This window comes from Macaca thibetana, chromosome 11 (assembly GCF_024542745.1).
Source record: "Macaca thibetana thibetana isolate TM-01 chromosome 11, ASM2454274v1, whole genome shotgun sequence".
NCBI classification, from domain to species: Eukaryota; Metazoa; Chordata; class Mammalia; order Primates; family Cercopithecidae; genus Macaca; species Macaca thibetana.
The window spans coordinates 116,924,860-116,938,814 of NC_065588.1; the positions used below are offsets into that span (position 1 = coordinate 116,924,860).

The 13,955-nt window shown below is 50.6% G+C and overlaps 5 protein-coding genes across 7 annotated transcripts in view; 1 reads left to right on the forward strand and 4 right to left on the reverse strand.

Annotated features, from left to right (window-relative positions):
- The window catches only part of TRIAP1 (TP53 regulated inhibitor of apoptosis 1), a 252,413-nt gene that overhangs the window by 200,952 nt on the left and 37,506 nt on the right, over window positions 1-13,955 (reverse strand). The window lies entirely within an intron of this gene.
- Window positions 1-13,955, forward strand: part of CABP1 (calcium binding protein 1) — a 219,151-nt gene that overhangs the window by 187,172 nt on the left and 18,024 nt on the right. Inside the window, exons 1-2 of one of the 3 annotated variants that reach the window (XM_050748087.1) lie at window positions 5,615-5,941; window positions 6,215-6,390. In XM_050748087.1, coding sequence (XP_050604044.1) covers window positions 5,737-5,941; window positions 6,215-6,390 — 381 coding nt within the window. In that variant the 5' untranslated portion in view covers window positions 5,615-5,736. Of the gene's footprint in view, window positions 1-5,607; window positions 6,391-13,955 lie in introns of those variants that run through there. The other 2 variants (XM_050748086.1, XM_050748085.1) reach the window with 2 other exon arrangements.
- Window positions 1-13,955, reverse strand: part of SRSF9 (serine and arginine rich splicing factor 9) — a 298,394-nt gene that overhangs the window by 183,529 nt on the left and 100,910 nt on the right. The window lies entirely within an intron of this gene.
- COQ5 (coenzyme Q5, methyltransferase) overlaps window positions 1-13,955 on the reverse strand; it is a 158,687-nt gene that overhangs the window by 135,371 nt on the left and 9,361 nt on the right. The gene's annotated exons all lie outside the window — the stretch shown is intronic.
- Window positions 1-13,955, reverse strand: part of POP5 (POP5 homolog, ribonuclease P/MRP subunit) — a 250,079-nt gene that overhangs the window by 56,213 nt on the left and 179,911 nt on the right. The window lies entirely within an intron of this gene.

Sequence of the window (13,955 nt, forward strand, 5' to 3'; positions counted from 1 at the left end):
CCCTGCCTTACTCTTTCTGGATGGATTCTCTTAGACATGAAGCATAAAGACAGCGAAACACACTGTTCTCTCTACACTGATGCAGTCCTCCCAAACCCACCTTTTCTATTCCACTGCCCGTGTATGCTGAGGTGCCTTTCCTGCGCTGCAAAACAGCTCTTTTTCTGCCTAGTTTTCACCCGTGATTATACAGTCAAATAATATAACAACATGTAATTATTTAATAATTACAATTTGTGTAACACCTAAAGGCAAATAGAGGTTTTATGTGAAAATGCTCTTTTTGTGAGATGGAGTTTCACACTGTCGCCCAGGCTGGAGTGCAATGGCGCGATCTCGGCTCACTGCAACCTCTGCCTCCCAGGTTCAAGTGATTCTCCTGCCTCAGCCTCCTGAGTAGCTGGGGTTACAGGCACCCGCCACCACGCCCAGCTAATTTTCGTAGTTTTAGTAGAGACGGGATTTCACCATGTTTGCCAGGCTGGTCCCGAACTCCTGACCTCAGGTGATCCTCCCGCCTTGGCATCCCAAAGTGCTGGGATTACAGGCTCGAGCCACTGCGCCTGGTCGTGAAAGTGCTTTTAAAGCTGTAAAGGTATATACAATCCAAAAATACTCTTTTAAAAAAAATTGTTTTTACATGGCAGGATACTTGGAAGCAACTGGATTTCCATTGCATCTCACAATCAGTGAGCAAGCCATTCTCATTTTCCACATTCAGGATTTTCCATGTCTTAATGATGGTATTTCTGGAATATTCCTGGATCTGACCCAGCCTCTGAAATTAGTCCTCATGACCTCCCCACCAGACTTAAAATCCATGAAGAAAGGTATGATATTCACTTATTTACTATTCTATTGCCGAGGCCTAGCCCTTGGTGGGCACTCAGTAATTTCTGTTAAGTGAATGAACCTTATTGGTCTTGCCTTCAGTCTCCTTCCATCCTACCTGACAATGTATTTTTTGCATTGCATTTTTGAAGCATCATTTCAAAACCACAGTTCTGGGCCGGGTGCAGTGGCTCACACCTGTCATCCCAGCACTTTGGGAGGCCAAGGTGGGCGGATCACTTGAGGTCAGGAGTTTGAGACCAGCCTGGCCAAACTGGTGAAACACTGTCTCTACTAAAAATACAAAAAAAAAAAAAAAAAAAATTAGCTGGGCATGGTGGCGGGCACCTGTAATACCAGCTACTCGGGAGGCTGAGGGAGGAGAATTGCTTGAACCTGGGAGGCGGAGGTTGCAGTAAGTCGAGATTGGATCACTTCACTCCAGACTAGGTGACAGAGCGAGACTCCATCTCAAAAACAAAAAGCAAAAACCAAAAAATCCACAGTTCTGCTTGCATTTTGCATTGCATTTTGAAGCATCATTTCAAAAACACAGTTCTGCTTGCATCCTACACAAACTCACAAAACCTTCAAGGATTCTCCATTGCCAATAAAATAAAGTACAAACTGCTGAATGTCACACTCGAGATCTTTCATGGTCTAGTTCCAAACCACCATTTTAGGCCCATTTCCCAGCCCTTATTCTCTCTCCCTGCCCAATCGCCAAATGATTCCCAAGCACGCCATGCAGGTTCACACTCCCAACCCTGACTTAATCTATGCCCCCTGCCTGACATGACCTTCCTTTGGCCCTCTTTATTCATCTGATCGAATTTCACTTATTCTTCAAAAAGCAGCTCAAATGTGACCTCGTCTAATGCTTTCTCTAGCTCCCCTTAGGGTTCTCCCATATAATTTAGGTCACAATCCTCTTATTACATGTTTCCCAGTTTAGCTGGTTTTCTCCCCTGACTCTCTGCCTTTTTTGTTTGTTTGTTTTTGAGACAGGGTTTGGCTCTTTTGCTCAGGCTGCAGTGCAGTGGTGGGATCTTGGCTCACTGCAACCTCTGGCTCCCGGGCCCAAGCCATTTTCCCATCTCAGACTCCCAAGTAGCTGGGACTACAGGTTCATGCCAGCAAGCCCGGCTAATTTTTGTATATATTTCTTTGGTAGAGATGAGGTTGTAGGCTGGGTGCGGTGGCTCACGCCTGTAATCCCAGCACTTCGGGAGGCCGAGGCGGGCGGATCATGAGGTCAGGAGATCGAGACCATCCTGGCTGACACAGTGAAACCCCGTCTCTACTAAAAATACAAAAAAATTAGCCGGGCATGGTGGCAGGCTGTAGTCCCAGCTACTCAGGAGGCCGAGGCAGGAGAATGGCATGAACCCATGAGGCGGAGCTTGCAGTGAGCCGAGATTGTGCCACTGCACTCTAGCCTGGGTGACAGAGCAAGACTCCATCTCAAAAAAAAAAAAAAAAAAAAAGAGAAAGAGATGAGGTTGCACCATGTTGCCTAGGCTAGTCTTGAACTCTTAACATCAGGTGATTCCTCCCGTCTTGGCCTCCCAAAGTGCTGGGGTTATAGGCATGAGCCATTGTGCCTGGCCCCAATGGTGCTTTAATAATGCCAACTATCATATGCCACCCACTGCTGCAAACCCACCAATGGCTTCCCTTCACGCAAAGCCTTGGCTTTTTTGGCCCCTGCTTTCCTCTCCAGTTTCATCTCTCCTACATTCCCCCTCGCTCACTCCAGCCTCCTTTGTCTCCGCTTCTCCTGGAACATGCCAAGCTATTCCCTCCTCAGGACTTTTGAACAGCCTCCCCTCTGCCTGGAAAGCTCTTCTCCCAGATATATACATGACTTGCTCCTTTACTTCATTTGAGTTTCTACTCAGATATTCCCTCTGCAGAGAGGCCTTCCCTAATCACTCTCTAAAAGAGCACCCTCAGCCAAGCACAGTGGCTCATGCCTGTAATCCCAGCATTTTAGGAGGCCGAGGCGGGAAGATTGTTTGATGTCAGGAGTTCAAGACCAACCTGGCCAACATAGCAAGACCCCGTCTCTATGCAGAAATATTAAATAAAAATAACAATAAAAATAAAAAATATTAAATAAATATAAATAAATATTAACGGAGGGCACCCTCCATTAAGCCCTAATCTCTTACTTGCTTTATTTCTCCTCATGGCATGAAACACCAACAGTTTGTCACCATTACTTTTCCATGCATTTATGTATTTGTTTATTTGTTGCTGAGGATAGAGACCATTTTGTTTGCTATCATATCCCTGGTACCTAGAACACTGCCTGGCAGATAACAGGCGCTCAATTATTTGTTGAATGAATGGATCAATCTTTGTATCCAAGATGACTACTGTAGTGTCTGGTTGTATACGTATTTGTCAAATAAGTGATCAAATTAATACATTTTACAAACGAAATGGAATCCTGCCATATGTCCAGGATTATCTGGGATATGAGTGCAGGTGTTTCATCCATTTGCTTCATGGACATAATTTTTATTTATTTACTCTAGTAATCATAGGTAACATAATCAGATTCTTCAGTTTTTCAGAAACTAGTTGGTGATCAAGGTCTTGCCCAAAAATATTTAGGGCATTCCAGAAAGGTTACCAACAGTGGCACAGCAGGGATTTAGAATACCAGCAGTCCTCTGCCTCTCATTGGCTCCTGAGGGTTTCTGATAAGGTTCTTTATCTCCTGTGATTTATATTGAATGTGCCTTTGTTTTTAAACCTGCCGAACACTGATTATTCTGAGAGCTGGAACAGGTAAGACATTGACTGACCTCAGAATTCAAAGGGTGGACTCATTACACCCTGCGTATTCCAGCGGACCCTGCAGTGAGCCTTCAGGGCTGCAATGCCCCAGCCTGCTTCAGGATTTGGGCTTTAGGAACCTGAGTGGCTTTGATGTGGCTATTCAGTCCCTGAAGGGTAGCTGATCTGGGGAACAATTTGCCACACTTTCTAGTTCACTTTAGCCTCTGGGCAGTTGCTTTCCCAGCCCATCCCATTTTCCTTAATTTCTTGCCTATGGGTAAGTAAAAGAAGCACGCAGGGCCCAGCGCAGTGGCTCACGCCTGTAATCCCAGCATTTTGGGAGGCCGAGGTGGGCAGATCATGAGGTCAGGAGATCGAGACCATCCTGGCTAACATGGTGAGATCCTGTCTCTACTAAAAATAAAAAAAATTAGCTGGACGTGGTGGCGGGTGCCTGTAATCTCAGCTACTCGGGAGGCTGAGACGGGAGAATTGCTTGAACCCGGGGGGCAGAGGTTGCAGTGAGCTGAGATCGTGCCACTGCACTCCAGTCTGGGTGATAGAGCGAGTCTCTGTAAAGAAGCAGACACTGCAGAGAAGGATGAGCTCTCGGCATGAGTGAAGTGTAATATTGGCAATCTGTTCGTGTATCCTATTGTGGTTTTTTTTTTTTTTTTTTTTTTTTTTTTTTTTTTTTTTTTTTTTTGAGGCAGGGTCTCATTCTGTTGCCCAGGCTGGAGTGTAGTGACCCAATCTCAGTTCACTGCAACTTTCACCTCCCAGGCTCAAGTGATTCTCATGCCTACAAGTGGCTGGGATTACAGGCGCCCACCATCATGCCTGGCTAATTTTTGTATTTTTAATAGAGATGGGGTTTCACCATGTTGGCCAGGCTAGTCTTGAACTCCTGACCTCAAGTGATCTGCTGGTCTTGACCTCCCAAAGTGCTGGCATTACAGGTGTGAGCCACTGTGCCCAGCCTTGTGTACCCTTTTAATGAGGCCGAGCAGTGACCAGACGGTGGATGGCATTGGGGCCAGGGACCAGAACAGGGAGAGCCTGGGAGGAACCCCTCTAGCCCCCTGCAAATCTCAAGCACCGGATACTAAAGAAGAGTGGCAGATGGGGCCTCATGAGATGCAGGGGGAAGGGAACTGGCTTAACTGGATGGTTCCCTGTCCAAGCACTGGGCTAGGCCTTTTGTGTGCATAGTATCGTCTACTGTTACCAAGAAATTAGTTATACTTATCATCTGCATTTTACAGAAGAGGAGAACAAGACTCAGAGAGGTTGGTGACACCTGCCCAAGTTACCCAGATGGCAGGTGGCAGAGCTGGGATTTGAGATTCAAATCAGGCCTGGGAGGCTCTCTGGCTGCCCACCAAGAGCAGGAATTCCTGTAGCATCTAGAAAGGCATGAAGGTGAAAGAGGCGACAAGAGCTGGAGGGGCAGCAAATGGGTCCTACCTGAGAGTTGACCATCATCAGGTGCTGTCCAGACCTGGCTTCTCTTCTATTCTGAGAACTGATATCCTGTGACTGACTTACCAGGCTCGTCCTAGTCCCCCCGCACGATATTGGGAGTGGAGGCAGCCCTCCACGGAGGCGCTGAGAGCCTTTACTCACAGCAGTGTCCTGTCACTGCATTCCGGCCCCTGCGTTTGTAGGCAGTGGTGTCATAGAGTGCCTTCATGCTCCTCGGGTCTCCGGTTCTCCCTGGACCTCTGTGGTCCTCACTGCCAAAGTTGTACCCCCTGGGGAGTGCACCCTGCCTGCATTTCTGGAGGTTCGGGCGGTTCCGGGACTCTGCAGGAGCCTCCAGGCGTGATAAAGAGCGCTGCCGGCACTCTCGGGGTCTCGGCCTCTTTGGGGCCCCTTGCCAAACCCCTTCCCTCCTCGCGCTCCCGCTCAGCGTTGCAGCGTCCCCTTCGCCGCCAGGGGCCGCCTGGAAGCGGGGCTCCCCAGGGCGGGGCGTGGCAAGGGGCGGGGCGCGGCGGTACCTGGGCCGCCAGGGAGCCGGGGGTGGGCTCTCCGGGGACAGCCGGCAGCGCCCCCAGATCTGCACCGCCAGCCGCCGGGAGCTCCGGGCTCCGGGCATAGAGGCTGCGCTGTCACATGGGCGGCGGCGACGGGGCCGCATTTAAGCGGCCGGGGGACGGCGCCCGCCTCCAGCGCGTCCTCGGGCTTGGCTCCCGCCGGGCGCCCCGTTCTCTGCCCGCCGGGGGCCCCGCGCCACGCCGCACCGCGCCGCCCCCGCCGGGCCATGCGAGCGCGGGCCCCGCCGCGATGAGCTCGCACATCGCCAAAAGCGAGTCCAAGACGTCGCTGCTGAAGGCGGCGGCGGCGGCGGCGAGCGGGGGCAGCCGGGCTCCCCGCCACGGCCCTGCCCGGGACCCGGGGCTGCCCAGCCGCCGGCTAACTGGCTCCTGCCCGGGGACGCCGCAGTCGTCCGGGGACCCCAGTTCGCGGAGGCCCCTGTGCCGGCCGGCGCCGCGAGAGGAGGGCGCGCGGGGGAGCCAGCGTGGGCTCCCCCAGGCGCACTGCAGGCCCCGGGAGGCGCTGCCGGCCGCGGCGTCCCGACCTTCGCAGTCGTCGCCGCTGCCGCCGGCCCGCGGGCGGGATGGGGAGGAACGGGGACTGTCCCCGGCGCTTGGCTTCCGGGGCTCTCTGCGAGCCCCGGGCCGCGGGGACTCCGTTCCAGCCGCCGCGTCCGAGGCGGACCCGTTCCTCCACAGGCTGCGCCCCATGCTCAGCTCCGCCTTCGGCCAGGTAAGGGCCGCGCCTCCCGTCAGCGCTCCCGGGAAAGGCGCTCGGGACCCTGCCGGCCGCGGCTGCGCGTCCACAGCCTCCTCCTGCGGCCCGTGGCCCCCCTCCCCCGGGTCACGCCTCGGCTCACCCCGTCCTCCCCGGGCCGGCGCCCTTGCCGGCACTCCTCCTCCCCGTGCCTGGTTCAGCACCCCGTGCGCTGTCCACGCTCCGGGCCTCTTCGGGGCAAGGCCCTCCCCCATAACCTCCCTCATACCTGCCGGAACCCGCCAGTCCTGGAAGAGAGCGACCTCTATGACCCTCCTGGAGATTTGCGGGGGTCGAGGAGGGGCGCTCCGAGCAGGTGGCGCCAAACCCACTCCTCTGGCCTCTGGCCAGTACTGCCGGGGAGCGACTCAGGAGAGCAAGCGGTTTGGAGTCTGGGGGTCAAGAGAGGCGATCTCAGAGAACACAGAATTACTTGAGGGCGAGGGACATTAGCCACTGCCTATCATGTCCCTGAAGGCCTGGGAAAAGTTAGGAGATTCAAAAATATGAGGAAAGAGAAGAGATATCTGGGTAGGCATGGAGGGACATGCAGAGCTGTGGCTCAAACTGGAACTTTGGAGTGGTTTAAGGAGACTGTCACTCCAGGGATGCCATTGTAAGGGTCAGAAAGGCCACGAAGAGGTCATCAGTGGTTCCCACAACCTTTTCCTCAAGAGTCCCAGGCACCTGGGCACCTGCCCTTTAAAAACTGCTCCGTAGTCACAATCCAGGTCTACAGTTGGGGGCTGTGCTGCTGGGGAGACAGCTCAGTAGAAGGAAACCTCTGAACTCCCGAGCAAAAAAGCCAGGGTTTCCCCTAGTTCGGAGTCTGTAATCAAGTCAAACTCATTGGCACAGCTTTGAGACAGTTCTGTGGCAGCCTCTGAGAGGTGTCATGCAGAGGTCTGATTAGAGCGTTTGCATGGTTTGTAGGGAAACAGGGGGGCCTGCGCCTTTCTGTGCTAAGATCTAAAATAAAGAAGCTGTTTCAAGCTCGTGGCTTGCCACGCCGGATCAGAATTCCAAGGAGGCCCTGTGTGTTTTGCTTCAGATCTGCACATTTCTTTTCAAAATACTACTCTGCAGTGGCTGATGCTGGTGGAGGTCTGACATGAAGGCAGCTGCACATGGATTTGGGTTGCGTGGGGCTGCTGTGGTGGGGCCATAGGGCAGCGGTGTGTGGCTTTGTTCCTGCAGGGAGCCCTCGTTAGCCGAGTTAGCTGGAAACAGTTCTCTGGAGTAGAGGTTTGGATGCAGAGCCGTGAGAGTTAGTGAGGCGATGTGTTAGGGGAGTTCATTGCAGTGGTTTGTGTTAGTGAGGAGGTGTAGGCTGTCAGGGCACTAGTGGTCTTTGGATTGGGGCTGGGTTGCAGCAGGAATGCTGGTTTGTTGAATGGGTGATACCGATTCATTCATTTATCAATTACTTCTTGAGCATTTATTAAGGAAACCTTCAGGGGTTTCCTTAGTTCCTGTGGTTTGTTTGTTCAGACATTTGCTAGACACCAGGAGGACAACGGTGAACCAGGTAGCCAGGGCCCTGGCTGAACCTAGCAGTGTGGAACGGCAGGTCATTGGCTAGAATCATACACTTTCTGGTTACTCAGTTTGCTGCTGATCTGACTCAGCTCCTGAAAAAAAAAAAAAAAAGAGTCCTTTCTTTCCTGTCTTGCAGAATTTGCCTGCATGAGCCCTTTCTGAGCTCCGAGCATTGTAGTGACGTACTTTTGTTTTTCCTTCTAATTTCTCAGTCATTAAATGAATTATCCAGCCCAATGTTCTGAAATGTCACCAGGGTCACCTGAGTCAGGAGGAGCTGGAAGTTCCCATCAAATATTTACTACCTCCCTCTGGAAGCTCTTGCGTCTCAGAGCTGCGGGCTTTTACTTTAAAGCCCAGCACATTCAGTTTGGGCTTCCATTTGACACCTCCAAGTCACCTACGTGAGCCACAACAACAAACCCAGGCTGGGACTTTTATGTCAGAGCCTCCAGTCTCCTGTGACAGAGAGGAATTAATCTTTTCTTCCCTTTTCTCTGAATTGAGATTTCGGTCCTTAGAGGTAGGGTCAGAACCAAGAGAAGGCAGATGGGGTTCTGAATACAGAAACTTTTAGTTAAGATCTGCTTAGGACAAAATACAGCCCTGGGGAAGTATAATTTTCATGTCTCCCCAAGTTTCATTTGTTTTTAACTTAACTGAATTGCTTAACCTCATTAAGTCTATTTCTTTTTTAAAAAATATTTTTTATAATAGAGACAGGGTCACACTGTTTTGCCCGGGCAGTCTGGAACTCTTGGGCTCAGGTGATCCACCTGTCTCAGCCTCCCAAAGTGCTGGGATGACAGGCATGAGCCACCATGTCTGGCCGAGTCTATTTCTTTACCTGCAACGTAGGGATCATCAGGGTGCCTAGGAGATTAAATGAGACATGGAGAGATAGAGAGAGCTTGGCTCAGGCCTGGCATGGAGCCCTTGCTAACTCTATCAGTGTTAGTTATTATTCTTGTTGTTGTTGTTGTTGATTAACTACCAAGGCCTTCTTCCTTTTCATTTGTAATAACCTCAGAGAGCCAGGGTTCAGAATGACACTGAAGGCATCAAGATGAATTCCTACCTTAAAGGAAACAGGGATGAAAACTCTCCCAGTGATCTCATAGAGCATCCTTATTGCATATGCATGGCGACAGCATGGTTTTGAGGCTAAGGCATGGAATGGTGGCTTGGGAGATAGCAGAGATGCAAGTTCTAATCCTGGCTCTGTCACTTTCAATCTCTGTGACCTTGGGCATGTTATTTTCTCTCTGTGGTCTTGGTTTCTTCATCCAGGAATGAGATTGACAAAAACTGCTTTGCAGTTATTAGGAGGCTTACACAAGATTAAGGATATCAAATGCCTGACTCATAGTGGGTGCTGGATAAAGGGCAGCTTCCATTAATGTTATTGCTGTTATTAATAGGGTAATTGAATGAGGGCCTGTGTAAGGTACTTTGAAAGCTGATTCTGAGCCAGGTGAGGACGGCTATTAAGGGAAGGAGCTGAATGTCAAAGGATCTTCCCTACTCCCGCTTTGTGGCCGGCTAAGGACATGCCACCCAGCTGCCTAGAGAAGATGTGATGTCAGAAATTAGCTCGGCAGAGGCATGATGACATGGGGCTTTGGGTCTTGGAAGAGTATTTTAAGAAACAGGCTTTCTGATCCTTACCCTGAGCTTGAGAAGAAACATGCCTTGTGGAGGAGGCAAATGTGGATAAAACCCACAGCTTTGTCCCATCTTTTCCATTTTTCCAGCTGTAGAAACATGTCTCCTAATACAGATAAGCTATCCTTGTTCCCATACTGCTTTGCACATAGCAGGATCACAGTATTTAATGAATGAATGAATGAGAGAATGAATGGTATCACCAGCCTCTGGACTTCAGAGGCTTCCTTAGTTCCTGTGGTTGGTTTGTTTGTTTATTTTGAGACACAGTCTCACTCTGTCACTCCAGGCTGGAGTGCAGTGGTGTGATCTTGGCTCACTGCAACCTCCATTTCCAAGATTAAAGTCATTCACGTGCTTCAACTTCTTGAACAGCTGGAATTACAGGTGCTTGCTGCCACACCTGGCTAATTTTTGTATTTTTAATAGAGATGGGGTTTCACCATGTTGGCCAGGCTGGTCTTGAACTCCTGACCTCAAATGATCCACCCGCCTCAACCTCCCAAAGTGCTGGGATTAGAGGCGTGAGCTACCGTGCCTGGTCAGTTCCCGTGGTTTAGATGGGGAGAGAGGCCATGGTGGTTTTGTTCATGGGTTTAATTGCACTAAGCCTATGTTCCTAAGATAGGGCTGTGTCTATTCCTCACTCCTGCTCCAGTCACGTGTCTCCCTCCTTCTCTCTGAGACCGCTTGGAGCCCCTATAGCTTTTCTCCGGGTCCTGGGGAGAGGCAAAGTGAAGGTCAGCTTGTGGTTAGCATCAGTCATAGGTGATAGGAGTGGCTTGGAGTCAGTTCAGTGAGAGTCCTCCAGGAGGTGGACCTTTGCCTCCAGCTGTTTTTGAGAGGCAACAATCGCACTTGAGGCCTCAGTCTAGAGCCCACTGAACCGTGGACAAAGTACCTTCTTATCTTCACAGCTACCTGTGAAGGTTAGCATCATCAACCCCCACCCCGCCCCCACCACCACAATTTTAGAAATGAGGAAGGGTTGGCCAGGCACGGTGGCTCACACCTGTAATCCCAGCACTTTGGGAGGCCGAGGCGGGTGGATCACTTGAGGTCAGGAGTTTGAGACTAGCCTGGCCAACACAGTGAGACCCGTCTCTACTAAAAATACAAAAATTAGCTGGGTGTGGTGGTGGACGCCTGTAACCCTAGCTACTTGGGAGGCTGAGGCATGAGAATTGCTTGAACCCAGGAGGTGGAGTTTGCAGTGAGCTGAGATTGTGCACTCCAGCCTGGGTGACAGAGGAAGACTGTCTGGAAAAAAAAAAAAAAAAGAAATGAGGAAGGCTGAAGAGAGAGGAAGTGACTTGTCCAAAGGCCATATAGTAAGTACATGGCAGGGCCAGGTGTAGTGGCTCACATCTGTAATTGTAGCACTTTGGGAGGCCAAGTCAGGAGGATCGCTTGAGCCCAAGAGCTTGAGGCTGCAGTGAACTACGATTGCACCACTGTACTCCAGCCACAGTGACAGAGCGAGACCCTGTCTCTTAAAATAAGTCAATAAGTAGGTGGCAGGACTGTGCTGAGAACTGTGGTCTGCTTGTCTCCAAAAATACCTGCCTGTTCTGTATGTGCCATGCTGCTTTGGTGGGAAGTCATATAAGTGTGTTCCCTGTTCCTCAGAAGCATCTGAAAGCACCTCTCATGTTACAGTCCAGCTTTCCCTGAGTGTCTTGGTACCGGGCTGTCATCCAAGTTCAAATGCTGGTGATAGAACTGACCAGGGCCAAAGGCCAGCCTCCCTTCTAATCAGGAATAATCAGCAATGAGTTTATCCTTCTCATCCCTCTGATCCTATTATTCCATTCTAGCACTCAAAGTAGGGCTTCCGGAGGCCCAAGGGCGGCTGCCACAGTGGATAGAGATGGGAGGTGGGGGCATACAACATGCTTCACTCCTTATAGGAAGCCCCCACCGTTCAGCCTTTTGTGTTTTTTGTTTTGTTTTGTTTTGTTTTTAAGAGACAAGGTCTTGCTCTGTCACCCAGGCTGGAATGCAGGATACAATCATAGCTCACTGCAGCCTCAAACTCCTGGGCTCAAGTGATCCTCCTGCCCCAGCTTCCTGAGTATCTATGACTAGGGGCACAGCCGCCATGCCTGGCTAATTTTAAAATTTTTAATAGAGATGGGGTCTTGCTATGTTGCCCAGGCTGGTCTTGAACTCCTGGCCTCAAATGATCCTCCCACCTCAGCCTCTCGAAGTGCTGGGATTACAGGCATAAGCTGCCATACCCAGCTGTTCAGCCCTTTTAAAATTTCCTACTGAAGGCTGAGCCATCTGTCCCTCCTGTCTACCTGCCCAGCTCAAGTTAGCTTAAGTAAGCTTTAAAGCACATCGAAATCCCTGGATTCCTTGCTATCCTCAAACCTCAAACTAGTATCAGCTCCTGCACCTGCCTCCAAAGCAGGATGGGATTTCTTCAAAGTGTGTGATTTTTTCATAGGGGCATGGTTTTGCCAGCTCCTGTCTCCTTTTTGCAAGGACAGAGGCAAATCCCCAGGTCGACAAGTGGGTGCTATGCCCGAACTGGCCTGCAGGGGGCAGTAACCACCAGATTTGACTGAGTTGATGCCCTGCTGAACAAATGGATGCCACACTTGGTCCTTTAAGACCAATGCTGGGCAGGGGAAGAGGGTGCTTTCTAGATGCCTGGCACGGTGCCAAGCCCTTTGCATGTATTATCTCATTAGCTCCTCACAAGAGCCCTGTGGGAGGTGCTATTAGAATCCCTATTTTATAAATGAAGAAACTGAAGCCGAGAAAGATCAACATGTCCTCTAGGCCACACGGTTACTAAGCAGCAGATAAGATTTTTTTTTTTTTTTTTTTTTTTTTTAAATAGAGACGAGGTCTCACTATGTTGTCCAGGCTGGTCTCGAACTCCTGGGCTTAATGATCTTCCCGCCTTGGCCTCCAAGGATTACAGATGTGAGCCACTATGCCTGGCTGGAGTGCAATGACATGATCTTGGCTCACTGCAGTCTCCGCCTCCCGGGTTCAAGGGATTCTCCTGCCTCAGCCTCCCGAGTAACGGGGACTGCAGGCACCTGCCACCACGCCCAGCTAACTTTTTTTTTTTTTTAGTAGAGACAAGGTTTCACCATGTTGGGCAGGCTGGCCTCAAACTCCTGACTTCAGGTGATCCACCTGCCTATGCCTCCCAAAGTTCTGGGATTACAGGCATGAGCCACCACGCCCCGCCCCAAGCTCTTAGCCTCCACATCAGTGCTTCCCAACACCGGCTACAGGTTAGAATGACCTGGGAGTACTAAGCAACACCAATGTCCAGTGCCCATCAAAGACAGAATTAAGTCAGAATTTCTGGGGAAGCTCCCCAGTCATGCCAGTCTACAGCCAGCATTGAGAATCTCTGCTTTACACTGTGCTGTTTTGGCCTTTATATATATCCACCCATTCACACCTGGACCTTAACCTGAGCGTCCCTCTGAGGTCCCTAGTGAGCACTATTGTTTCAAAGGAGCCTACATATGGTCTATTCTCTAGATTTTGCCTGCAAGTCTTTCCTGATCCCCTAGACTCAGACAGATTCCCCTCATTCACATTCTCAGAGTTTTGGTGTTTTCCCTTCATAGCATTTATCTGAAATGTAATCAGATAACTGTGTCCCAGCTCTAATATCTCCTGCCCACCTGCTAGAACGTAAGCGTCCTGAAATCAGGAACTGTGTTTCTCTTATCCCCCCACAACGTTCCCAGAGCCAAGCACGGCACCTGACATTTCTCCATTGGACAAGTGATACTTCTTTCTTCCGTGTAAATAATTACTGATCCAGTAGCTATTCGGTGTCTCACACTTTCCCATGTATGCTATATAAGCAAGCTAGGGAAGGCCCCATTTTCCAGTGGAGGAAACTGAAGTTCAGGAATGGGAGGCAGCCACCACCCAGTCAGAAGCTGGCAGTGCTGGGCGCCGGGGCTCCCGCCTGGAATCCCAGCACTTTGGGAGGCCAAGGCAGGTGGATCACCTGAGGTCAGGAGTTCAAGAGCAGACTGTCCAACGTGGCAAAACCCCGTCTCTACTATAAATACAAAAATTAGCCAGGCATGATGGTGTGTGCCTGTAATCCCAGCTACTCAGGAGGCTGAGCCAGAAGAATCGCTTGAACCCAGGAGGCAGAGGTTGCAGTGAACCGAGATTGCGGCACTGCACTCCAGCCTGGGCAACAGAGCAAGACACTGTCATTAAAAAAAAAAAAAAAAGATAAGCTGGCAGAGCCAGACTCAATCCTAGGCCTCCCTGTCCTTCCCATTCATCGGAGTCTGCTGACCCCTGCTTGAGTCTGCTTCCTTCATGCTGTTTCCAGGAGA